The sequence below is a fragment of the Gopherus evgoodei genome, chromosome 2 (assembly GCF_007399415.2).
Source record: "Gopherus evgoodei ecotype Sinaloan lineage chromosome 2, rGopEvg1_v1.p, whole genome shotgun sequence".
In the NCBI taxonomy this organism is placed as follows: Eukaryota; Metazoa; Chordata; order Testudines; family Testudinidae; genus Gopherus; species Gopherus evgoodei.
This window is the reverse complement of record NC_044323.1, coordinates 244324659-244351501: the sequence shown is the minus strand read 5'-3', so window position 1 is coordinate 244351501 and position 26843 is coordinate 244324659. Positions and strand designations below refer to the sequence as shown.

The window sequence follows — 26843 nt, the reverse complement described above, 5'->3', positions numbered from 1 at the left end:
ATGGCTACTTGAGAAAGGGGGTGTCATGAGTAGTTTGCAGGTCAGTGCTTTGTTCGATAAAGGGTTCAGAAAGGATTATGCAGAGACGGCCAGTCTGGGTGTGTTTTGGCTCCCCAAAGTTCACCACAAGTTTAGACCCAACAGTATGACTTGTGGTTAGCCAGTGGGGTGAGACCAAGTCTTCTCTCTTTGGCTGGTTTGGTTTGCCTTGGTGTGCATAGAAACTCTAGCCTTGGGGGCTGTAACTGCCCTGCTTTTAAGCAATTTGTCCTGAATTGCCAGTCTCAATTGGGTCCTGCCAGAACATCACAATGGCTAAGCTTGCTGTACTCTGTTCCATATTAACTCAGTGGTTTGAGCATTGGTCTGCTAAACCCAGGGTTGTGAGTTCAGCCCTTGAGATGGCAATTTGGGGATTGGTCCTGATTTGAGCAGGGGGTTGGACTAGATGATCTTCTGAGGTCCCTTCCAACCCTAATAATCTATGATTCTATATTCAGTTTACCTGTACTCGAAGTCTTCTACAGATGTGCTCTTTGTGAACATGAAGTACAGACTCTATGTACATTTAACTGTTTGGCTACAAAATCTAAATGTTCTTTTAGAAAGTCACCTGAACCTTTTGGAATCTTTTAAAGCTAGCTGAATTTTAAGTGATTTGTGTCCTTAGGATGAGAACCTTGTAACTCCTCCCCCGAGCTGACAGCTTCCCCCCCCTCCCAACTTGAACAAGTACAAAAATTTGGGGGGAGCATTTGCTGCCAACAGGTATGACAATTGCTGCCTGCTGCTTACCAGGACGAGGGATGTGGGGGAGGGTAGTGGGAGCCCCGCTGGGGAAAGGGTGGAGGAGAAGACTGACTGGCCAGTGGTGGGTGATTGGGGGGGGGGGGGGTTGAGGGAAGGGGCGGAGTCACAGATGGGGCCAACAGCCCAGGTGTCAATGCTTTGCTCTGAAAGGTAGTGGGTTTGCAGCTGTACCATAGGGGAGGCTTAGCCTCCCCTGGCCTATTATACCCTCCTCCTAGGATGAAGAGCCACTCAGGGTGGAACTAGGGTTGTACCCTGAAAACAGAGGGGAGGAGTACATGTAGAATCCCACAGTTCTCAAAACAAATATCTGATATAGTTAATGGGAGTGGGCTTACTGCTTAATGGCATTCATACAGAATTTTAAAGGGGAAAACTAAACTGATGCTCCCCTATAGAATCCCTGCATGACATGGATCTCCCTGTATAACAAGCCTGAAACAAGACTTTTTTACAGCAGAGTTGATATCAGTAGTGTCTGAATATGCTAAACTTAAGATCAAACTGATCCTTGGACAATTGTACTATTGGCAGATCAGGCGTAACGAATAGGGATTGGGGATGTTTGAGGGTACTCAAATTTTTAGTAAAAGTCTCTGTTCTCCTTGTAATCCAAATGGCTAATTAGTTTATCTTGCCACTGTAACACTGACTGTAATTTCAGGTTTTCTCAAGGAGCAAATGTAGTGAGATGTAAACCAGGCTAGTCTAACTTGCTTTCCCATTTTTTTTTTTTCCCCCAGTGCATGATATTCTATAACTTTCTATTTCTACAGAACACCATTAGGGGGAGCTCAACTACTTATTTCCATACCTAGGCTACTTGTTAAAGCTTTTAACTTTGTCACATTTAACCTTCACACTTGCACTGAACAAATAGTATTAACTGCAGTCTGAATATTTAATTCAGATATGAGTTGGGTGACCAGATAGCAAGTGTGAAAAATGGGTGAGGGAAGTAACAGGCCCCCTTATAAGATAAAGCCTCAAATATCAGGACTGTCCCTATAAAATCAGGATATCTGGTAACCCTAAATATGGGATAGGCAGTCAGCTGTTCTGAAAATCCATGATCTGTTCCTTATTTCTCTAGTGCAACGTATCTCAACGACCGGTCTGTGGACCATTGCTGGTTCCTGAGATCTTCCTGAAACAATTTAGGAAAGGAGCAAGGTCTCAAAGGTTGAGAAACACTACTCTAGTGCTTTTTTTTTGGTCAACAATTCGTCATTTGCTGAGGAACACGTTTCCTGCACCTCTTCCTTATGTAAGGGGAGCTGGTAGAAGGCACTGGATGCTGCTGTCAGTAGTGGTAAAGGAGCCTCTAGCAGGTTAGATGTTGGCTCTGACGGAATAAACAAATGTGACAGTCTAATTCTTCTGTCTACAACAGTGGAGTTTACTGTGAATGACTAGTACCTAGGACCAAAAATGGATTTCTTTAGGTCTGGGTGGAGAAGAGTTCAGGTGCCCCTGAACCATTTTTAAGTTACAACTGGCTTTATGCTGTTTGTGGTGAAGCTGCAAAATTCTCATATCAAATGCACCAAACTAGGCCTTGTCCACAATAGAAAAAAATTGTGAAGATAGGGTATTTGGAACCTACTCTGCTTGAGCACCTTTGGACAAACAAGTACAGATTAATACCTTCTAGTAAACAAGCTTCTCCCTATTCCCAGTCCCTCGCATAGCTGCATGGATGCAATCCCCTTAGTGCCAAACTCAACCCTGCTTGAAATTAAGATAAGCTACACAGGTCAAACTGTTGCTTAGCTGTCAGGCAGGCTACTGATGTAACTGCACAAGTGCAATGGACAGAATGTGCACAGAGACGATGGAGGTGTTCAGTCCCTTAGAGGAAACTGTTAGTCTAAAACCTCAAATTGGAGCACAACTCTGCAACTTGTATGAGCAAGTTCTTGTTTGTTCCAAGGTACAAGTAGTGCAGAGTCCTTTTCCTTTTGGGATTTCAGACCAGTTAGACTGTCACCATTTAAAGAACTTTATAAAAAGGCATAAGGGGACAGCCTGCTCAAACTCTAAAAACATTAGTGTCTTAACTGAATGTCATGACTGCTAAACCAAGTTACTAGTTACATCTCACATTGGAGCACAATTGGCATACTTCAAAAAATTGGCTCTTTTTATCAACATATTTATTGTGTACTTTGTTCAAGTTCTTAAAGTAACTTGAGCACTACTCAAAGGTCATTGGTCATGAAGTAACATCACTAATGTTGTATTCCTGTATAGACCCCCTTCTGTGATTAACCACAGTAGGCTAACTAAACCCAACCATGGCAATATCTAACTGGGGTGAAGAAGCTGTTCAAGGACACTAATGTTGCTTAGTAGAGCTTGTTGTGAAAAACCTGAATTTTTGTTCTCTGGCAAGCTTAACTTTCATTAGCTTCAGATTTTGGGCATGTCTCAACTACAAACTTAAGTCTACCTATGCTAGGTCCACGTTACCCTTCTGTCAATGGTGTGCATCCTCACCATGAGCGCTTCCACCAACGTAAGGAGGTAGTGTTGGGGTTGCTGAGAATCTGGGCTCTCGGCTCTGCAGCTCCCTGCTTCCCAATGTAAGTAACCTGCAGTGTCTACACAGACACAGCACCACCCTAGCTATACCAAAATAACTCCACCTCCACAAAAAGTTGTAGGGCTTACGCTGCTGTAATAGGGGACTTACCATTGGCAGGAGCAATTGGGTTGCTTACGAGCAATTAGGTTGAGGTAAGATGCCTTATGTCAACCTAACTCTAATGTAGACCAGGGCTTTGAAATCCAGAAAACTATGACCAGCTCAACTGTCTTTGCTTGCTTAGTAACAGGCTTGTTATGTGGTTCATATTTTAGCTGGCTTTTGCCCTCTATAATTACTTGTGATAAATTATGCATTACCATACTACTAGCAGAAGTTTGAGCATCAGTTCCCTTTAATATTCCCTGTACTCAAGCTTTGTAGCTATAAAAACCTAGGCCTTTTAAACAAGTAAACAAAACTTGTTGACATTCCCACTGTATGAGCTAACTTGAATTAGCAAAGATCAGGACTTTAGCAATACCTTACCTGTTCAGGCTTCAAGTTATGGTTACTGGCACATCTAAGAGATTCCAGTACCATTTCTTGCATCACATCAAATGACTAACTTTGGTGTATCAACTACAAAACTAGTACCAGCACTTCAGATAGTGCCCGTTGTAGCACTTAGCTACTTAAGATCCAACTTGGAACAGCATTAAATATTCTTGATGAAAGCCAACAAGGTATTAGGTCCTATGCGTTGGATTCAGGGTCCTCAGTGATCAGCAAAGAGTTGTGAGAACCAATGAAGGAAGTTTTTGGCATGTTGCATTGAAGGAAGTAAGTTTAGCTGAAGAGAGCAGTGTACATAATCTATTGTCCTCTGAGGAAAGGCTTGAGGCAAGATTAGTATGTAGCTTTAAGGATTAGGCAAACAATGCTCGTGTACTAAAGAGAACAGGGACACAGCCTCATCTGGAGCATAGTGTTCAACTTTGGTTATATTTTGAGATAACCAGTCTGGGGAAGAGCAGCTGAAATGATTAGATATGGCAGGACGAGATGGGGCACTTGTTGAGGCATCAATTGCATAAAACTTACCTGTGGTTTTGTGACCGACGTGGGTATAATCTAGATTAAATTGTAGCTGTGTCACACGTGCTCTGTAACCTGGAGTTCCCTTTACAATATTTTGCTGCTGTAGTCTCTCTGGTCTGAACTGCTCACAGCCTCCAGCATATAAGCCACTCCCAGCTGTGTCTGTGCTGCAGCTATCCAGCCATACCTTGACTCTTGCCAGCCTTGGTTATATTGCATGGTGACTTCCCCCAGAAATGTATGTTTTGTAGTGCCCAGCCCTCTTCTAGACAGCACAAATTCATATAAAGTCCATATTTCTTTGATAGAAATAATGTGTACACATCTTGTTACCCCAATGAAGCTTCAGACACTTCCATTTAAACACACTGGATTCGATAAAACAAGTTTATTAACTACATAGATTGAGTACAAGTAATGAGGCGTAAAAGTCAGAAACGGTTACTTTAAAAATAAAGGTACAACGCAACCGGTGCCTGATGTAACAACCTTGTTTTCAACTTAAGTTTTTCTTACCACATGCTCTGAGCAGTCTTACTGACCAAACTTCTTAGACCAGAACCCCTTTTCCAGTTCAGTGGCTGCTTCTTCTGTCCCTTCTGCTGCAGTGAACCGATGGACAGACGAGAGGAGAGGCGCCTTGGGATGTTTATTCCTCCATTTTTATAGTGTCAGTCCTCCTTTTGGAAAATGTTTCTAGCTGAGATTCTGGAGACAAAGTCTATGGAGAAGGATGTTCCCCGCTGCTTTTCCTCACCTGTTTGAGTTTTTGTCTACTCTTCCTGCTTGGTGACTGTTTTTACTGCTTAAATGCAAATTAAGCACAGCACACATTCCTTTGATAGACCAGTTTTTAACTTCTACTGTGGTTTGGAATGTGGTGTTATAAGATTTCCCTGTATGTTAACTCCACATAAAATGTGTTCCAAAGTTGTATTAAGACAATATTGACCCGCAAACTGAGGTTCTCCCCCTCCACCCCCCCAAGATGCTACCTCACAAGGCTACTTAGTACAAAGATTATTCATGTTTTGTGGGTGTTGAAGCTGACCACATACAACTAAACTAGTTTTGTTGCCCTTGTAGCTGAAATGGTTGAGTTTCTCTGCCACTGAAGTAAAATTGACCAATGAAATTTTGCAAAAGAGCCATTCAGATATATCTTGTGTGTTGTTGCCAAACATAAAATTGGTACTGGAAACACGTTCAAAATGGTGAAAGCTGTCTTCACCAAGCAATTGGAAAAACCTGAATGCTTGATATCTGCCTTTTATCTGAGTTGCACTGGACATGAAGCAGTGAAAAAGCTGAGGACTATACCTTGTTCTCATGCTGCCCTGACAGGTTGCTCCAGCAAGAGGAGGCTGTTGTAGCTTAACCCAATGCCTGATAGGCATTGCAAGGGTGGCAGGTGGTTGAACTACTTATCAGTATTCAAGTCTGTATCAGCTGTGGGCATCTTGCCGTCATTGCAAATAGCCCATAAACTGAAGTCAGGGAAGGCACCAGGGGTCACTACCCCAAGTTGCTAAAGTCGCATGAGAATTGTTGTACTGTGGCTGCATAGGCTTTTTCCAGACTATCTGGAGTATAAATACCATCCCCCTCTGACCAGAAGAAGGGGCTATTCAGTTGCTGAAGGTAGCAACTGTAGAACCAGGGGAAGTTTTTCACTTCTGTTAATGTCTCTCAAATGAACAATGCACTTCGTGGCAAAGGCCAGGATACTTGGTGCAACATTAGACCTAGTCATTCCACTGTCAGTGAGATCTCTACCTTGAGACTGCCTTTTGAGGCTGTCTGAATTTTTAGTAAGTAGAGTGCTGCACTTACATGTGGCCTTTGATTCAATACATCGAGCAAGTTTATGGAAGCTGATGAGATGGCTCATCACAAGGAAGATGGTCATTTGCTAGAAGAGCTATATTGGAACAAAGCTGCATACAAAGCTGCATTCAAATCAATGGCAGACAGGAAATCATGGTGTGTATTGCTACAGGAATGTGGGAAGGCAGTTCTGTCACCCTAATTGTTCAGTATCAGTGTTGATTGGCTAACAGGTCTAGAAGGCAGCTGCTGGTTTTAAGCTCAGCACTGTTCTGCTGTAAGATCTCAAATAGGCTGCTGACCTCTTGTTGGGCTTAGTTTGAAATCACTGTAGCTGATGGCTGACTTGGTTGGGCAAGAAGCCATGAGCACTGATCTGATTATTAAATAGGCTAAAATGAAGTCCCTGGTCTCTATCATTAAGCTGTCCAGATGGCAACTGTCATGTACATTTGGGTAGTGTTAGTGGAGGATGCTTGAAGAATGCGGACATTTGTATAGCAGTATCTGCTGCTGGGTGAGGCCCTTAAATGATCTCTTGGGATGTCATGACATCAAGCTTCCTATAAAGCTGAAGATCTGTAGAACCATGGTTAAACTGTAGCACAGAAGCAAAACATGAGCACAGACACAAGCTGAAGAACACCAAATTGACATTTTTGACTCGTGTTTTTTGTCAGCTTTTCCATATAAAGTTGCAGGGTAAGATAAGTTAGGATATCTGAGGAAATTGTTGGCTTGGCTTTGATCAGCGCTGGTTTGATTTCAGTGGCTTTCCTGATATGAAAGACCAACAAATTCCAAAGCATGTGTGCCAAGGAATGCTGCTATGCAGCCCGCAATCATGTCATGTCATGTCACCAGTGCATCTGGTGCACAAGATTGCAGTCATGCCCATCATTGGAATATACAACCAGACCACCTTAAACACCTAGCCAGCCAGCGACCTGGATGGCGCTCTTTTTGCAAAGAACCCATGTCCCTTTGGGATTTGTGGTAATGTGTATTCAGCCTCTTTTAAACTACAGGAAGCCTGAGGAAAAAAAAAAACTTGGACCGCAATGGAAAGTGGCTTCTGGTAATATCTTCCTTTGGTCTTAAATGAACAGACTCCAGTTATCCATTGTGATTCTAACAGTGATTTCAAAAGTTGAATTGCTGGCTTTCTCCACTAGAATCCTGTGTTGGAATGGGAAGGGTGGGGAACAGCAGTGCAACAGGGCCATTTTAAAAACCAAATCTGGACGCACTACATGTGTCTTGCCCTGTTGCACTGCTTTTTCCCATTCTGAAAACGCTGTTTTTCTAGCAATGTTCTCTCTCAAACTGATCCAGAACCTTGAAGCTGCATTAGCTGACTGTCTTTGATCTATGAGACAAAAGTCTTGGCACAAACATCACAATCCAATTACTTGTACCATGTAAGAATTTTGATGTTAATGCCTGACTGAGCCATTTTACATCACATTCAGGCAAACTTGGTTGTAATTGGTTAAAGTGTATTAGCCATGAGTAATTGACCACCTTGACAGCCTTTGCACAAATAGCATCTAATGGTGTAAAACCCAGGGCTGAGCACTTAGTCTATTGAACTCCTACTCCCCTCACATTTTTAGGGTAGAAATGCTTTCTACAACAGTTCACCTCCTAGAAGTGGAAATGCTGGTTTATAACAAGCCCATGCCTATCAGTGGGAGTCTCTGGGGCAGCTATGTCTAGAAAACTACTGCCCTTATCTCTCAAACCTGTGCCCATCTCCTGCCTTTCATTGCTTCTGCTTGCTCCTGGTTTTGTCAGCCCGTAAAGAAGCAATTAAATAATAGTCCTAAAACATGTGAGTGCAGTGCTTAAACAAGCAACACTTCTGAAACAGAAAAGGTCGCAGGGTGTATCTGAAAAGGGTTGAGCTCTAAGCTGGCAAAACTTGATTCTTGTCTTTGCGGGATACAGGAAGATGAGGTAGTTCAAACTTCCTGCTAGTGCATGTAGCTGTACTGATATTGCCACTACAAGAATGGGATTTTAGTTTGTGCTGTTTTTTACTTGCTCTCGAGACCATAAGCATTCTCAAATATGTGTAACAGCTATTATGGACTGGCTTAAAGTAGCTAGAATCTGAATCGGCTGTGACCACCAACTCCTGCAGATAGTGCTAAGGTAAGATGGCAAGGTACAGCTAATGGGAGGTGATGTGTAGTACTTAATTTGTAATGAAAGGTGCTGGAGCTCAAGCCATTTTTTACTTTCATAACTGACTTGGCAATCATAGGTGCCAGGGCTATGAACTGCCAAGCCTAGAGGTGCTGGGGCTCAAAATAAGCACTGCTGATGTGGTCAGAGTGGGGAAACTAGCTTCAGCCAGAGGTCAGGCTAAACAATCTTGCAGTATGCCTTTAAATGGCAAGACTGTCTTTGGCAGGTAATTTCATAGCAGGGTCTCTTGCTTCACATGGGAGTCTTCCTCATAGCTATATAATGGAGGCTGGTAAGCTGTGATCACATTGAGAAAATCTTGGGTTTTGGTGCTCTTGCATGTGTCAAGCAGTTTGTTGTTGGCTGTAAGGAAACCAGTCATCCTCTTCTCAGATGTGCCTGTTCTGACAGTGTTTTACTGAAGATTTGTCATGGTATTGGAGCCTTCATCTCTTGATGCATCTCAATGTACTTCTTTGGCACTTAGCGTTTGCTTATTACATTTCCCTTGATTTAGTCTATCTTAATGTTTCACAGCCATCCTTCAGTCTCTCTTCCACCTTTTCTATCTCAACAGATGTGCATTGTCAGAACATTTAAAATTTACAGTAGACCCCAGCAGCACAGACCAGTTGTGGTCTGGTCTTGCATTGTAGATGGAAACAAACAATGTTATCTGAATGCATCATAGCTTGTGAACAAGCTCTGTTCCTGTCCATCTTAAAGACCAAACTGTTGGGACAGCTGTTCTGAAACTTGAGACCCTAACAGTCCCGATCTCACTTAACTCAGTTTGTGCAATTTAGTATCTGACTGAGGCTCAACCAAGATAAGTCAGTCAATGTTTGTAACTTCCAGGGGCTGGATGGTAGGAAAGAAAATGAAAGTTATTTAATGACACTCATGCTTAAAAGGGCATTTGCCACTTACTAAATCTAGCTATGATAATCCTTTGCTGTTCCTGGATACCTGGGTAGATGCTACAGCCAAAACTTTCTACTTGGCTGAAAGATAACTTCTGTGGCAGGATCCTCAGCCATTTTTCCAATGCAGAGATTAGGTCACAATGCCCTCTACATGGGGGTGCAGACTGGAAGATACAGAAATTTATGCAGCACTCACTTCAGCAGAATTTCCTGCAGAGATCTTATTACTTCCATGCTCAATCTGCACTGGTTTCCAGTTTGCAGACCACCTTAAAAACATTTGATGCCATCAGCAGAGGTGACTGAGCTAACAAGCCTGGACTCATTATGTTATGGTGCCTTTCTACAAAGGCCACTGATCAAGATTCAGTACCCAAACTTGAGTGAGGTAAGTTGCAAGGATCTTTTTCTTGAAGGAGCAGGGAGAAGGGAAAATGGGATGACTTGGCAAAATACTTCAGTTTCTAGGGAACTGCTCCTTTTGATCTCCTCCATGGTCTGTTCTAGGAATGCCCCATCAGTCTCAGGCCCCATGCCTTCTCTCTCTAGACAAGGAACCACATCTCTTCTCGCTTCAGACTGGAAGTTTTTGGCTGTAGTCCCCTGTAGTTCACTAATCACTAGAGCAGGCCATCTGCCAAAAGGCCAGCACCTGCACTTGTCTTTCTCCGGAGATAGAGAAATTAGCTACCAGTAACCACCTAGCTTTCTCTGACTACATTGCATCAAAAATATTATTTTCAGGAATAAATAGAACAGAAACAGGTCAAATGTACCAGAAAAATTACAGGGCCCATAGAAGGGCAGGTTAAAGTACTACCAACCCTTCAGCAAGGATTTTTGGAGAGAGGGCTGTGGACCAAAGGTAACATCCATTTGCTGGATCTGAAAGAAGACTCCGTCTGTGTAAATTCAACCTCTTATTCCAAAAGCCCTTTCTTTGGTTTATCTTGGGCCTCTAGTATCTGTGTGTGTATGTGTATATCCAATCACTCCAGGAATGGCACTTCTCTGGAGCTGTTCATTGCATTCATATAATTCCCGCTTCTCACCCCCCTTCCCCCCCAAACTGTGGTAACCTTCCTTCTCTTCTCTCCCTTCCCCCCCTGCCCCACTCACAATGGAGTTAAATAAAATTCCTAGCCCAGAACGATACACAATATTAACTTGCTCTAATTTTCTAAGTTCCATTGAACATCTGTATTCATGCAAATTTTGCCTCTAAGCATACATGTTTAAAATTCCTATCTCTCTCTCTCCTGCATAAAATTGTATAGCTGTTTCCAACAACCTGCCTCCTCTTGAAAGCATGTAGTGACGTAACTGAGGGTAGTATAGCAATATATTTCACTAAAGTTGCATTGCCCCAATAGGAAATTAATCCAGAAAACTTCACCTAACTTTTTTTGGAATATACTGACTAGCACTAAATAGGCTTTAGCCAAAGCACCAGATGCACAGGTTACAAAGGTAGATGAACTACTTTTTCCTCTTTAGCTTGTGAAACTTATAAACTTTTTGTACTGTCTGTTAATCAGTTTGTCCATTGCTGACCCCAGAAATAGGTCTCATCTGAAAGTATCTTGAATAGATTGGTAACTCTCTTCTCAAGTGACAATCACTACTTTGAGTATATTAGACTGCTGAGATGAGTGCTGCATTGTAATCTTGCTAGATAAACAAAAACACAGATTCTGACTTTGTAATTTGTATTAGCAAAAATAAAAAAACCAGTTGTTGCAAAGACAACAGGGAGCCATGCACAATTTCTTGTTTCTGTGATTATATGCCATCTGTGTAGGACTTTTAGAATAGATTATGGCTAGTAATCCTTTTGTGTCCTAGAAGATTAAGGATATCCTGGTACAGCTGCAGTCAGCTGACTTTTTTTTTTTTTTTTTTAATTTAAATGATTGAAAATTCTAGCTGCAGTTCTGCAGAAGACTAAGATGTCCCAGAAGCCTATGCATAGTGTGCTGCAAGTGTTTGTTTACCAAGGGAATGGTCTGTAAAACCTAGCCCAGGTTATAGATTTACAGAAACTTAACCTTGTGCTATGCCACAACTATGACATGGCTCAGAAGTAACTTAATAAATGTGTACTGCACTTGAGTCATATGAATGTCTAAAGTCATCCAAAGGAAATAAAGAGCAGGGTGGGAAATTACATCTAAATCCTATGGTTGGGATTACTAAGTGAATGTGGCTGCACAACGCTGACAATCAGGATGAAGGCTTCAGTGGATGTTGATCTATATTAAGGAGTGAACATGCATTCTGAAATTTCTGGGATGGATTGGAGGGATACAGATCTAAATGAAGATTATAAATCTCCTTTTGATTTCAATAGTGGAGTTAACAAAAACTATCTCTACCTGTCACCTAGTGTAAACATTTCACCACCTGGATCACCTGTACAGAAGAATTCTGGTAACTTTTTTTCCTTAATATTTTTTGTGAGGGAGAGCCGTGAGTGTACTAGTTTACTTTAATCTATGTAGAAATTAGTACGTCTGCAGCGAGAGCAAGCAAATTCTGGGAAATCTAGAGGCTGGTGTTGTGGGGGCTGAATTCCTATTCTGGCAACATCATTGACAGAAAGGGTTGCAGGTATAAATGAGGACAATTTGGTCCACTGCTCCCAACTTGGGAGGCTTACTGTCTGAAGCATATGTACTGCAAATCATTCCATAATAGAATGACTGACTAAAATTGATTTCATGCTGTAAACAAGCTGTCTGGGGTCTGAAGTAGACTGAGCAAAAAGGAGTGTTCTGAAAGCTGACTAAGAAAGCAGATTTTTGCAGGATGGGGATACTTAACATAGCTTAGCAATTGTTTCCTTGCATGTGAATCTTGCATCAAAAAAATCTTCTTCAGCTTAAAATAGCCAGTACCCCAAATAGGTGGAAATTGGACATTAACTCTTATTGGTTCTGTGTCAAAGTATTTCTCAATCTAACAAAGACCTATAAAGTCTTTTAAACTACAATTCCCACATTGCTTTTCCTCCCCCACCCCCATTGCTGCAAACTAACTTTCTTGTGCAAACAAACAGCAGAGGTCTGATTGGGATGAATATTGCTTTTAGTGCCCCATGTACCAAAGAAGCCTTCTTGGTGCCCTGGGTCTAAAATTAAACATTTATAATTGCATATGAACTGGCACTTTGAATTTGTCTTGAACACTTGTGAAAAGACTCTCCAACTGGAGAACTGGGAACCTCTGGCACCCTCCTATGCTCATTTGCTTGCTTCTATTCCTGCCCCATCCACCGCTCCTTATTCTAGTGAACACATTGCTCTCGTTCTGGTCAGATCTGAATGCAGTATGAACAGGAAGTTGCTTGTAAACTGATAAATAGTAATAATAAATGCAAAAGAATATGGTACCTCTCCTTCTCTGTCCTCATGGGAGGGGGTGGAGGGGGGAAGAGAGAACTGTTAAGCATGTTTTTTAAAGCTAAACTATAGGGATAGATAAAGTGACAGTACTGTGGCACCTTATAGACTGACAGATGTATTGGAGCATAAGCTTTCGTGGTGAATAACCCCTTGTCAGAAGCATGATAGAAAAGACTGCGCACTTGGTCCTCTGTAGATAGGAGGCCTAAGGTATTAGTATGGAGAAAAGACAGGTATTTTCTCATCAGTCTTACTAGAGAATTTAGTGAAATAACTTAAAAGTGAAAGTTGAGCTAGAGAAGTTCTTCCCAGATTGAAGTTAAAATGAAAACTGACTCCTGTGGAACAGTGACCACTCTGTCTAACATCTTCACCTTAAATCAATGTGGGAACTCAAGGTACGCATCCTCAACATGACCGTGTTCTCTAGCAAAATCGGAGAAACTGACATGACAGACCTGTAAATTAGGTACTTCATGCCTCTCCTCTGTCAATCACAAAGCAAAAATCCCTTCCAATTAGCCTGTAAGCAGTTATGTGAGTAAACTTAAGATCACTAGCAGGCCAGATAGATTAAGAAAAATCATTAGTGTACATGGGAATATTTTCCCCCATTCTATTCCTGGGCTTTAAACTATTATGATTATTTAAACTATCATGATACTTCATAGGTTGGCTCGTCTTTTAGATAATGTTTTCACAGTACTGTACAGTACCAGTGGTCCCCAACACCACTGCAAGGGAGAGAAACTGCAGCCCTGGACCTGCCGGGGACAGAACTCTGGGGCTGCGGGTGCCAGTGCTCTCTGTCCCTGGCAGGCGCGGGGCCGTGGCTTCTTTCTGGTTTCAAAAGGAGCCCCGGCCCCGCGCCTGCCGGGGACAGAGCACCGGCGCCCGCAGCCTCAGAGTTCTCTGTCCCCGGCAGGCGGAGGGCCGTGGCTCCTCTCCCCCACTAGGCGGTGCACATCAATGCACCGCTTTTGGGACCACTGACAAACTGATTGGTTTGGTTTGAAACCCTGCTATACCGCGACCCCACATTTAGTGCGATGGAAGTTTTTGGACCCAAAACGTCACGTTATAGTGGGGTTTCACTGTATTAATTTTGGCCATCCCTTCTTTGTATAAAGATAACTAAAATACCCCACACAACTTGTAGCTATCAAACTAGTTAAAATTCTGAAAAAAATGCCACCTTACTGTTTTATCGTCTGTTTTCATTCTACAATGCTTGCTAAATAATCTAGCCTCTTAATCTGTTCAATCCAGACTCTAGCGACTAAAGAACTGACAGTATCCCAAATGTACATTGGAGAACTCTTAAAACAGGGAAAGAGATTTTCTTCTGCAAAATAAGGGGATTAGATAGCTCTGACTTCTTACTACCTTTAAAGGTCTTAAGTGGTGACAACTGTTACTTATGTTTTGAGATGAAACTGAGTTGGTCAGTCACTTGCTAGACAATATTGACACATTGCTACACACAACCAAGGGCGAGCTTTCCATGTGCGACTGGGAGGATGAGGTGTTTTAAGCTTTTTTTTTTTTTTTGGGGGGGGGGGAGTTCAGATCTACTATGAAGGCTGGTTAAAACCTTGGCTTCAGGAGTAACTTAATTTGCGCTAGCTGTTGGGGAAGAGGATTCTGAATAGCAGTGATTTACAGTCTTCTGAAAATGTGGCACCACAAAATCCACCTTTTCTGGTGAGTGGTGCAGAAGTTGAAGACTAAATGTATATGGAAGCCTATCTACAGTCTTGACCTGGGTGGTCTTGGGCTCAAAATTGAGGCATGCTGTGATGTGAAGAGGATTGTACTGTTTATATTGAACCTATTCCTCAAATATATAGATGTTGCTGACAATCTGGCATGTTGCATTAGCACTGAATTCACATAAACTGTTTATGGATAAATAATTCAGATGACTGTTCCAGTCATCTTGTAATTAGGGCTGTCAATCATCATTAACACACAGCACAATTAGTGTATTAATTTTTTTAATGTGTATTAATCACAGACCCTCTGGGTGGGAGGGCAGTATCAGCTGCTGCGGAGAACCTATGTCCGGTCAGGTGCAGTAACACAAGCAGCCACCAGAGGGTGGGAAGAGAAGAGGCTAGAGAAAGAGATGGTTCTCATCCAGTCACCAGCAGAGAAGCAGAGATCTTGACCCTTCCTTCTCTATGCTATGTTGGCTACGGCCTTGGCTACACTTGTGCGTTATAGCGCAATAAAGCCTTCAAGAGCGCTCTCCCTCTCTCCCTGTCCACGCTGGCAAGGCATGTAGAGTGCTGTGACTCCACGGCTGGAGAGCTCCTGGTACTCCACCTCCCTGAAAGGAATAACGTTTGTTGCACTCTTGCTGGAGCGCCGCAGCGCCAGTGTGGACACCTAATGCACGGTGGCCTCCGGAAGTGTCCCACAATGCCTGTTCTAGCCACTCTGGTCATCATTTCTGAACTCTGCTGCTCTGTCCTCAGGTGACCAAGCATCAGACCAGCCCTTTCAATTCCCTGGGAATTTTGAAAATCCCCTTCCTGTTTGCTCAGACAAGCGTGGAGTGCTCTCAGTGCATCTTTTTAGGTGGCCATGCGCCAGGCGATCCCCAGTATGGAGTAACGGTGGGATTCTGGACCTCATCAGTGTTTGTGGGGAGGAAGCTGTGCAGTCCCAGCTTTGCGCCAGCTGTAGGAATTAAGATACCTTCAGGCACATATCAAGGGCCATGATGGACAGGGGCCATGACTGGGATGCAGTGCAGTGTTGGGTTAAATTGACGGAGCTGAAGAATGCGTACCGCAAAGCATGCAAGGCAAATGGCCGCTTGGGTGCTGCCCCCACGACCTGCAAATTCTACAAAGAGCTGGATGCAATACTTGTGGATGATCCCACCTTCACGGCAGTGACCACCAGGGACACTTCTGAGCCCAGCACAGCGGGAGGGGGGCGGGGAGGAGGAAAGCACGAGCGATGGTTCTGAGGCTGGGGGAGATACCTCAGAATCCCTAGATGCATGCAGCGAGGAGCTCTTCTCGAGCCAGGAGGAAGGCAGCCAGTCATGGCATCCGGTGCTTGGGGAAGGACAAACTACAGAGGAGATTCTTGGTAAGCGACTTTCTTTTCAGGAAGGAAGTTTTTTAAGTACAGGCTCTTTGGGTGAGGAGGGTAAGGGCTGCATGCATGCCTAGATGCGGAATAGCACATTGTGTTCTATCACATCGTGGTAATCAGCATTGGTGGCTGAGACTTTTGAAGAGATCAGACTGTGCGCAATATGCCTGTGCAGGTTTATTGGGAGAGCCAGCATGGTTTTGTCCCAGTCAGGCTAACGTGTCCATGCCACGGTGCAGTGATGGGCGAGGGGACCATTGCTGCACACAGGCAAGATGCGTGTGGGCTAGGGCGGAAGCTGCACTGTAGTAGAAGACCCTCCCTTGCTTCCCTGGCCACCCTCAGCAACCGTTCAAATGTCCAAAAGCATGCTCCACAGTCATTCGACTCTGGCTAAGCCTGTAGTTGAACCGTTTCTGGCAGCTGTCCAGGCTCCCTGTGTAGGGTTTCATGAGCCATGCCATTAAAGAGTAAGTGGCGTCTCCAAGGATCACAATGGGCATTTCAGCTTCCTCTACAGTGATCCTCTGGTCTGGGGGAAAAAGGTCCTGGCTTGCAGCTTCTTGAACAGGCCAGTGTTCCGAAAGATGTGTGCGTCATGCACCCTTCCAGGTCATCCTGCGTTAATATCAGTGAAACACCCACAGTGATCCACAAGTGCCTGGAGAAGCATGGAGAAATACCTCTTTCAGTTAATGTATTCAGAGGCTAGGTAGGCTGGTGCCAGAATAGGAGAGTCCCATCTGTCACCCCCTGCAGTTAGGGAAACCCATTTGTTCAAAGCCAGTCACAATGTCATGCATGTTACCCAGAGTCATGGCTCTTCTGAACAGGATACGATTAATGGCCCTGCAAACTTGCATCAACACAATTCCAGCTGTTGACTTTCCCACTCCAAACTGGTTAGTGATTGATTTGGTAGCTGTCTGAAGTTGCCAGCTTCCAGATTGCAATAGCCACCTACTTCTCCACTGGCAGGGCAACTCTAAATCTCATGTCCCTGTGCCACAGGGTAGGGATAAGCTCAGCACATAGTCCCACGAAAGTGGCTTTTCTCATCCAAAAGTTCTGCAGCCACTTCTTGTCATCCTAGACTTGCAGGACAATGTGATCCCACCACTCAGTGCTCGTTTCCCAAGCCCCAAAGCGGTGTTCCACAGTGGAGAGCATATCCATGAATGAGACAAGCAATTTTGTGTTGTATGTTATGCGACTCGATATTATCGTCAGACTCCTCACTGTCACTTCAGATCTTAAACAGTAACTCAACTGCCAAATGAGATGTACTGGCGAGACTCGTCAACATGTTCCGCAGCCGTTTGGGCTCCATTCCCGCAGACCGGAAGGAAAGACAAAGCACGCTCTGCACAGAAACTGTTGAACGATGGCACCAAATGTGGACAGAAACATGGATTGGTGGGATGCAAAGCAATGCATCACGGGGTATTGGGACAGGATCCAGAATGCCCCACACCCCCTTGCCACAAGCCACAGTGCCAGAATGGGAAGAGGTGCTGTGTGGGATAGCTGCCTATAATGCACCGCTCCAATGCTGCGAATGTGGCCACACCAGTGCGCTTGCAGCTGTCAGTGTGGACAGATTGGAGCGCTTTCCCTGATGCACTCTCCAAAGGCTGGCTTAACCCAAAGCGCTCTACCTCTGCAAGTGTGGCCATGGCCTGAGTATAAAATTCCTCATTTGTGTGCAGAGATGTATTCAAAAAGCTGTAGACCTGGTGTCTATTTAACAAGTCTTCTTTCCCAAGCCCCAGTTAAGAAGGCCAAAGGATAGAGAATATGGCTGTTCTCTGATCCCACCTTAGTGCTAGGTGCTACCTGTATTTTCTTTGAGAAATTGACTGATAGGCTAAAGGATGACAGGCAGTACTTTCCCCCTGGCTACAGCAGAGGTCTGGCAATGGAGATTCAAGGATTTCTGCTTTTTCTGTCCATCCTACATGTAAGAAACAGCCTTCCAAACTAAGGATGCTGACTTCAATACTGATGTCAAACTAGGAGGCCCTTATATATGTGCCAAAACAATTGCCTTAAGGATTTCACTACTCCTTAGTACGCAAACTCTGGCATTGTAGTGTTTGCCACAAGAGCAAATCTTGTGGTCTCCATGGAGACCACAATACATCTACCATCTTTTCTTAGTGAATAGAGTACTCCTATTAATCTTTCTCTCCCAGGTTTGCTGAGCTCAGACACAGTATCTGAGGTAGGAGAAGATGCTGCTGCTACCGTTAATATGACAGAAAATCTTTCTGAAGAAGAACAGGAGGAACTAAGAAAAGAACTTGCTAAGGTAAAAAACAATCTTCATGCAAGTGGCTCTCACTCTGAATGAAATCTTTCAGAAACCAGTAAGCTCAAAATTTGAATAAGATCCTTCTCTGAACTGGCTGTCAGAATAGAAGTCTGGGAAGCACTGACCAAAATGGTCAACTTCAGGTCCCCAACTTTAGGCATTCAGTCTACCTTGATTTTAATTCAAAGCTGGTACTTGCAAATCTCACTAAAGTCAGCTAAAGCTACCAGTGCTCAGCATTACATAACTAGTCATTCTCAGTAGATGCATAAATACAGTTCTCTCTCTTTAGGTGCCCAGGCTTGAACACCTTGTCCATTTCCCTTCACGCTTCAGAACCACTAGTAAAACACCCACTCTGCTAATGTTGTTTCTTGGGGGTTTTGTAGTGTTTATTGATGTGCACACTTACTGCTAATAGTTAACAAGGAAATCCATCTTGTCCTTAATTCGTATCAGCAGTAAACATTGTTTTTAAACAAAGTCCTTATCAATGAGCCCAAATGAACTAGGCTCCTAAAGCCTTTACTTCTAAAGCTGTTGAGCACCCTCTAGTTTCAGTGAAACCTGATAAATCAGGCCACTCAAATAATATTTTACTCTCGGGAGTTCTGCACCACTGCATGTACACAGAATTCATTTCATTTCCCCCACCAATTTCTTTGCTTCCCTGCAGAAGAATGACTTTCTGATGGGGAAGCTGCAAGAGCAGTCATACACCACTCCCTATCAACACAGGTACAACATTTCAGGCACCCAGAGCAGCTCACAGAGGTAAATCGCTGTGGGGCTGGGGACACCCCAGCCAGTGGCTCGTACCTTGAGCTGGGATGAGCTGCTAGTCATGGCTGGGCTGGAGGCAGAAGAGGATGGGATTTCCTCTTCCCCTGCAAGGAGTGACCCACCCCCCAAAACTTCCCTCCACTGCAGGAAGCTCAGCATCCTCCCCTGCTTCCTGCCCTCATCACGCCTCAGCTGTGGGGAGGAGGTGTCATTGTATAGGGAGCTGCTCCCCCATCCTCACAACCCCAGGTGCATCTGGACCTCCCATATCCAGACACCCCTGCCAAGCCTCACTCCATACACCCAGAATCCCCCTAGCCAGCCATACTTGAACCCCACTCCACTGAACCTCAGTCCCTACAACTGGAGCCCTCTGCACCCAGACACCCAACTCCAGACACCCATGGCACTGATCCCCCCCCCCCCTCAACTAGCTGCACCCAGACCCCATCCCACCAAGCCCCTTCCCCCAGAACCCAGTCCCGTGCTGAGATCCCTCCACTGAGCCCCAACCACCTTCACCTGGAAGCCCCTTCAGAGTCACATTGCACCTGGTACCCCCCCCCCCACCCCATGAGCCTGTGCATCCAGACCCTCCACACCTAGACCTTCTACTGAGCTGCCTGCACCCAGACTGTCCCACACAGAATCTTCTAACCCCACGCTGCCCCTCAGATCCTGCCTGGTTGAGCCTTCCCGCCCCAATCTGGTGTACAGGAAGAGGGCCCCAGGGTGTTTGTGTGGTATCAGGGTCGGGTGCAGCCTCACTGCTGAGTTCGTGTTCTGGGGTTGGGGAGGCTGCAGGGTGATCTCACCTTTTTGTGCAGCCAGTGGCCTGTGCTCCCCACTGCTATGCTGGAGCCTCCACATTTATTTATTGACAAGTAAAACTTGCAGAATTCTAAAATATTGCATGCAGAATTTTTAGGTGCAAAATGCCATCAGGAGTAAAGACTGCTAGAGTCTCCATGTAGTTTAGCTTCAGACCCTTAAGTTTGAACATCTCTGCCTAAATACTCGTTTCACATATCCTAGAGTTGACGAATAAAGCTGGCATTCCCCAGCTAGTCATTTCTCTAGCCTCTGCTGGCCTGTTTGGTAGTGGTGTTCATGTATAAGCAGACTGAGCACCTCTCGTCTGAAGATAAGGTCTCCATAGGGTGCTTCATGTTGGAGGCTCAAACCTTGGCATTTGGCTTTTAAAAAATGTAATACTGTCTGTCTATTCTTCTCAAGAACCTTTAGTTTCCAGGGCAGCTACCCTTCATTTTTACAAGAGCACAAATCTTATGCACAGAACAAGTATAGTGCAGGCTTCACTGGTCCCTGTAACCATGTCTTGACAGTCCTTTCATGTCAGGATTGAGGCTTGAAAGTGTATGGTTTTTCCCTTAACAAGACAATCTTAGATCTCCAAACTGGCTAAAAACTGTCTTGTAGACAATTTATTCACTGTTAATCTGGATGAGTAGATAAATGAGGCCCTATAGCCTATTAATCTCCTAAATCATCCAGTCCTCCAGAAACACTGAAATAACTGGAGGAGATGAAAACCTTTTTTTGCACGGGTCTCTTCCTAATGTCTGCAGTCCTTTTTTTATTAAAAAAAAAAAGACCCTTTTGCATAAATTCCTTTCTAAAACACAAGAGGAAATGTTAAAACATGGCATCCATTGTAAATTACTTTATCATGCTAAATCAGTGGTCCCCAACCTTTTCGTGTGGCGGGCGCCAGACAACTAGCTGGTATTTCGGCTGCGACGCTTCCTGGCATTGCTGCTTCTCAGCGGCATTTCAGTGGCCGCTCGTCCAGCGGCCAGTAGGCAGGCGCATATAGATGCCCTGATGGGCGCCATGGTGCCCACGGGCACCGCGTTGGGGACCTCTGTGCTAAATGTTTTTCAGTTAATAACTTTCTAAATGAAGTATTGCTAACTGGTTACATCACTTGCGAACTGATCTTCCTCCTTGAACTGTATACTGCCGTAGGTAGAAGAGGAAATCCAGACGCTCTCACAGGTGCTAGCTGCCAAGGAGAAGCATCTAGCAGAGATCAAGAGAAAACTAGGAATCAATTCACTGCAGGAACTGAGGCAGAACATTACCAAAGGCTGGCAAGATGTGACTTCTACTTCAGCGTATGTCCCTGTCACTGGTTCAGTGTATCATGAATCTGTGTTGGTTAAGGGAAAACTGTTCCTGTGCTGTTAAACTTAGTAACATTTACTAGTCAAACTTTTACAAATGTCTGAAAAAACAGTAGCAGCCTTCTTGAGGGTATCAAGTTTAAGGTAAAACTACACTTCGTTAAAATCTAGCTAAGTCCCTGTCCCAAGGAGGCTTCTAACAACCCTGTCTTTATAGTGCCATGATTTCTATTCTGCATAAACGAAAAAGCAGTTCTGTTTTGCCAGCACATAGCACCGCCAAATCAAATCGATACCCTTCCCCCTTTAATTGGCAAACTATTATAAATCTTTCCCTGATGTAGGAAAAGAAATGTACAATACTACAATGGGCACTTGAACCTGGGATTTTATCCAAACAAAATTCCAAAGATTGTCATTTTTAACATCACTCAACTGGTGGATATCTGAAAGATCTGCAGTAACTGTAGGTATGAAGTAAAAAGTTTATATGGAAAGGTTTCATAACATTGAGATTCAGCACAAAGCCTTTACTCTTACTTAATCACCTCTTCAAGCAGTTTTTCACTAGAACTGCACGAAATTTAGCAATCTTGGTTTCAGCCTGCAGTTTAAATCACTTCTCTAGTGGCCATTGAGCGTGTTGCTTAGCTTCATGTAGAAAAAGCAAATTGATTTCTAGGTGAGCCTGCACTGAAACTTGAGTTGATGAAAGTGACTTAAGTGTTAAGGCTAAAGGGACCATTATTATCTCTGACCACCTGCAGAATTGGCTGTAGAATTTCAGAGTCTTGTGATTGGGGCATATTTTGGATATCCATCTTGATTCAAAGACTTAATGTTCATGTGGTTTTTTTAGATTTTTGTATCAAAATGTTGCACAACTTGCAACTGTCTGTTGACTTACTAATGGAATCCTATTTACCTCTGGCTGTTTGAATATAGATATAAGAAGACATCAGAAACCCTGTCTCAGGCTGGGCAGAAGGCTTCTGCTGCTTTTTCATCAGTTGGCTCAGTCATCACAAAGAAGCTGGAAGATGTGAAGTATGTTTCATTAATCTTATATTGAAGTTCAGTGTGTGGTGGTGGTGGGGAGAGTGAATTATTAACTTCACTTGTACTTCTGATCAGTGAGTAAAGGCACAGACTAGTATACCAAGAACCTGCAGAGCATCTGCTGCTGACTTGACCTGGGTGAGAGAGTGGCTGCTTGTGGAATGCACTCCTAAAATCATTATATGCAATTCTATTCATATAAGAGGTTTATATATGCAAAATACTTTACTATTAAAATATTTTACTTCTAATGTCATTGATTCTCTTTAGAAGAATTTTACACAGTAAGTATTTTCATCAGTATTCATTGCTCCTGGTTTTTTGGCTATCTCAGCCTATGGAAGCACATTACATTTTCTCATGACTGTCTAAAATTTTTGCATCAAAATCCATTTTGTATAGGTAGCGTTTGGTGTTTTGTTTGCTTTCCTTAAGTCATGTTTCATGTTTTGTAAGCTATTTGTAACTTCATTTCAAGAGCCTGATTTTTATTACCTTTTTATGAACTATTGCCAGTGTGCCAGGTTAAAAGCTGGTAACTGCCAAACTGAAAATCTGTTGCTGTCTTGTGCCAAAACTGCACAGCCATGATATTTGTATCTTTCATGCACACTAATACCAAGACCGTTTAAAATTCTCCTGTTTTGACCAGCATGAAAGATTATTTTTTTCTTTTTCCTGACTCCATTAACATCTGCAGGCTTGTGCAATTGCACTGCTGTAACTACAGGAATTTGCAAAATTCCTGTTTATCTTGCCTCTGTCTTGCTGTAGCTTGTCTTGCATTAGTGGACTAAATTATTTGCCTGTTAATTGGTCCATAGAAATGTAATCCATTTAAGAATTGAACTGCATTGGAAAACAGTGTAATAGTCACCCTGCATATCAAGTGCTGCCATTTACCTCTCTTGCTTCTATAAAATGAGTGCTTGAGAAGTAGCTACATGAGATTAATTTTACTAGATTTATCAGAACTTCCTTTCTTTTTTAATGCTTACTCTGGTGTTTTGCAGATTGCAGGCATTTTCACATTCCTTTAGGTAAGGTGGGATTTAGAATTGTTAATACAACTTCAGCACATATAGTTTAGCCTTTTCCACATTAATTTTTAAAATTCGGTTTATGTAGGCAACACTTTTATGTCCCTTATCATAACTACACAGAATAAAAATAACCTAATCTTTAATGTCAGGGGTTGGATTTTGTCATTTTGGGGAGTTCCTAAATGAACAAGAAATCAAGATACAGTAAAACTGTAATACTACTTTTTTTTTTTTTTTTTAAGTAAAAGAAAGGAAGCTGAGAGGTGGGGGAACAGTTGTGGAAGCATGTTGTAAAGAGACATGAAAAGGCTTTGAGGTCAATGGCATGCAGAATTCCTTCCTCTAATGTCTGATTTTAAAGTTTTGGTCCCCTGTTTGTACCCTATATGTTTGTTCAGCGGTGCATTGATAGAGTAGCAGTTTTCCTTTCAGTGTCTCTCATCACAGTCGCTGTTCAGTAATTACGCTGGTGTCACAATACTTGAGGCTAAATACATTTCCAAGTAATCAATGCATACTGATGTCTGTAATCTACTTAGCTACACTATTTCTCACCCTTTATATACTATTTTTGGAATCCTAAGCAAATTTAAATATTTAACTTGCAAATAAGACTCAGATTTATAAGCAACTGAAAAGGCAAGCTACTAAATTTAATGTTAGTATACCGACTTTGGTGGATCATCTTGGTCTGACTAACTGTAGCGTATAAGGGGTTGTCATAAACAGACAGTTATGGGTTAATTCCTCTTTATAAGTAAAAGGGTTAAAAAGTTCACATAGCCTAGCTGACACCTGACCAGAGGAACCAATGGGGAGATGAGATGTTTTCAAAGAGGGAGGAGGAAAATCAATTTTTGTCTGTTCAGAAAAGTTTGTGCCAGAGTGAAGGATCCAGGAATCAGCCATTTAACATTTCTTAAAAGTAGTAAGTGTTTAGAGAAGGAATGTATTATATTATGTTTATTTTCTTTTGTGACTCAGTTTTTGCATAGTGGAAGGATCAAATTGGGTGCCTTTGTGTAACTAAGGTTTTTCAGAACAGAGGATGTCCCTCTGGGCAATCTGTAGTCTGAGAGTAGCTTGCATGCTAATCTCAGAGGTACTCCTTTTATCTTCTTCTTCTTCTTTAATTAAGTCTTCTTTTAAAGAACCTGATTTTTCCTCTTTTTAAGATCCAAGCGTTTTTTGGATCTGGGCTCACCAGGAATTGGTGGGAGGTGAATCAGTCTCAATCTTGCCAGAAAAAGGGGATAAAGACTGGGGAAATATTTGGGGGGAGGACAGTTTCCAAATGACTCTCCCATAAACGTTTGTTTAAACAATTTGGTGGTGGCAACTACTTGATCTAAGCTGGTAAATAAGCTTAGGGGTTTTCATGCAGGTCCTCATGTCTGTACCCTAAAGTTCAGAGTGGGGGTGACACCTTGACAGGGGTAATAAATATTGATGGAATTGACAGTTTAGCTGCATAAAAGAATATTCACACAATACTACATAAAAGGTTGTGTATTAAAAAGGTAGTTCAGGGGTAACATGCATGAGAAACTATAATACTTCTAAATATACAGTAATTCAAGTATCTTAACAGTGTGTAATGGACATATGGTATAAATATTCTAAATTTTTGAGTCCGATGTTTTGCAAAATAATAATCTTGTCTTCAATGTTTTATCCCTACCAGTGCCTCTTGGCTCTTGGCAAACTTTTTGGCCTGTATGGCAGGCCATGAATGCTCATGAAATTGGGGTTGGGATGTGGGAGGGGGTGCAGGCTTCAGAGTAGTCCAGGGTAGGGCCAGAAATGAGGAGTTCAGGGTGCGGGGTGAGGGTTCTGGGGTGGGGCTGGGGATAGGGCTTTGAGGTGCAGGAGGGTACTCTGGGCTAGGATTGAGGGTTTTGGAGGGTGGGTTGGGATGTGGGGGTGGTGGCTCAGGCTGCAGGCTCTGTGCGGCGCTTACTTCATGCGGCTCCCAGAAGCAGTGGCGTGTCCCCCTTCTGCCTCCTATGTGAAGGCACGGCCAGGCGGCTCTACTATGCACTGCCCCATCCACAAGTGCCACCCTTGTAGCTCCCATTGGCTGTGATTCCCGGCCAATGGGAGCTACAGAGGCAGTGTGTGGAGCAGAGGCCCCTGGCTGCCCTTATGTGTAGGAGCTGGAAGCCAGACATGCTGCTGCTGCTGCTGCTTCCAGGAGCTGCACGGGGCAAGCCACAGACCCCGCTCCCCTGCTGGAGCTTGAGGGCTGGATTAAAATGGCTGGCAGGCCGGATGCCACCTGTGGGCCATAGTTTGCCCACCCCTATGCTAGAGAGATCTATTTAATAGAGAATCTGTTTTAAAGCTAAATGTGCTGTTTCTAAGGACCTCTTTTCACTCCGTTTTGATCGCTGACACCTGTCTTGCCTTTGACATACCTTCAGACACTTAAAATGTGTGTTTCTATTCTCGCTTACTGGTCCAAGTCTCCTCAGAAGACATAGTAGATCTGGTAGGTTTCCTTCTTCCTTCCTCCCTCCCACTTCTTGGATTCTACAGTGATCCATTATAATACTCCAGATCCTTTTCAGCAGTACTACTGTCTAGCTGGTTACTCCACATTTTGTAGCTGAGCATTTTTTGTTTCCCGTAAGTGCTGCTTTCAGATCAATTCTCTAACTTATCAAGGTCATTTTGAATTCTAATCCTGCCTTCCAAAGTGCTTGCAACCCTTCCCAGTTTGGTGTCACATGCAAAATTTAAGCATACTCTCCACTCCATTATCAAGTCATTAGTGGTAATGTTGAATAGAATGAGCCAGGACAGACTTCTGCAGGACCCCACTAGATATGTCCTCCCTGTTTGACAGTGAACAATTGATAACTACTCTGAGTGTGGTTTTTTCAACCATTGCGTATGCACCTTGATCATAATCGAATCTATAGCAAATTTCCCTAATTTGCTTTTGAGAATATCATGTGGGATTGTCAGAATCGCATTTACTGCTTCCTCAGCCCATTTGTCCAGCAACCCTATCAAAGAAGGAAATTAGTTTTTGTTTGGCATGATTTGATCTTGACAGATCCATGCTGGCTATTCCTTATAACTCTAATAGTCTCAAGGTGCTGACAAACTGATTATTTAATAATTTGTTCTAGTACATTTTCAGGTATTGAAGTTAGGTTGAAAGGTACTAAGGACCGTGGGACTCAGACCAGTCTTTGAAAAGGGAAACAATTGCTCTTCTTCAGCCCTCAGGGACCTCACCCTCCATGAGTTTTCAAAGTTAATTGCTAACAGTTTGAAAATTTCCCCTGGTTCTTCCCTAGGATGAGTTTAGTCAGGCCTTGCTGTTTAGAATACAAATAGGTTTAATGCCTAACAAATAGGCATTAAACCCCTCAGCTGTCTTGGTGTTGTCAATCACCAGCTCTCCTTCCCCACTAAGTAGTGAACCTATACTTTGTTGCTTCAAGTGCTTGCTCATATCCACTCCAGTTAGGTGTGTGCACACCACATGCACAGTCACCAGAGGTTTTTCCCCTAGTAGCACCCATCGGGTCGGCTATGGAGTCCCCTGGAGTTGTGCCTCCATGATGCCACTTATAGGGCCTTGCCA

General features: G+C 43.3%; 1 protein-coding gene across 4 annotated transcripts in view; it reads left to right on the top strand.

The window, feature by feature from the left end:
* The window catches only part of TPD52 (tumor protein D52), a 70356-nt gene that overhangs the window by 30619 nt on the left and 12894 nt on the right, over nucleotides 1-26843 (top strand). For 2 of the 4 annotated variants that reach the window (XM_030553324.1, XM_030553325.1), the window contains exons 2-4: nucleotides 18095-18210; nucleotides 20986-21134; nucleotides 22089-22190. In XM_030553324.1, coding sequence (XP_030409184.1) covers nucleotides 18095-18210; nucleotides 20986-21134; nucleotides 22089-22190 — 367 coding nt within the window. Of the gene's footprint in view, nucleotides 1-11558; nucleotides 11815-18094; nucleotides 18211-20985; nucleotides 21135-22088; nucleotides 22191-26843 lie in introns of those variants that run through there. The other 2 variants (XM_030553326.1, XM_030553327.1) reach the window with 2 other exon arrangements.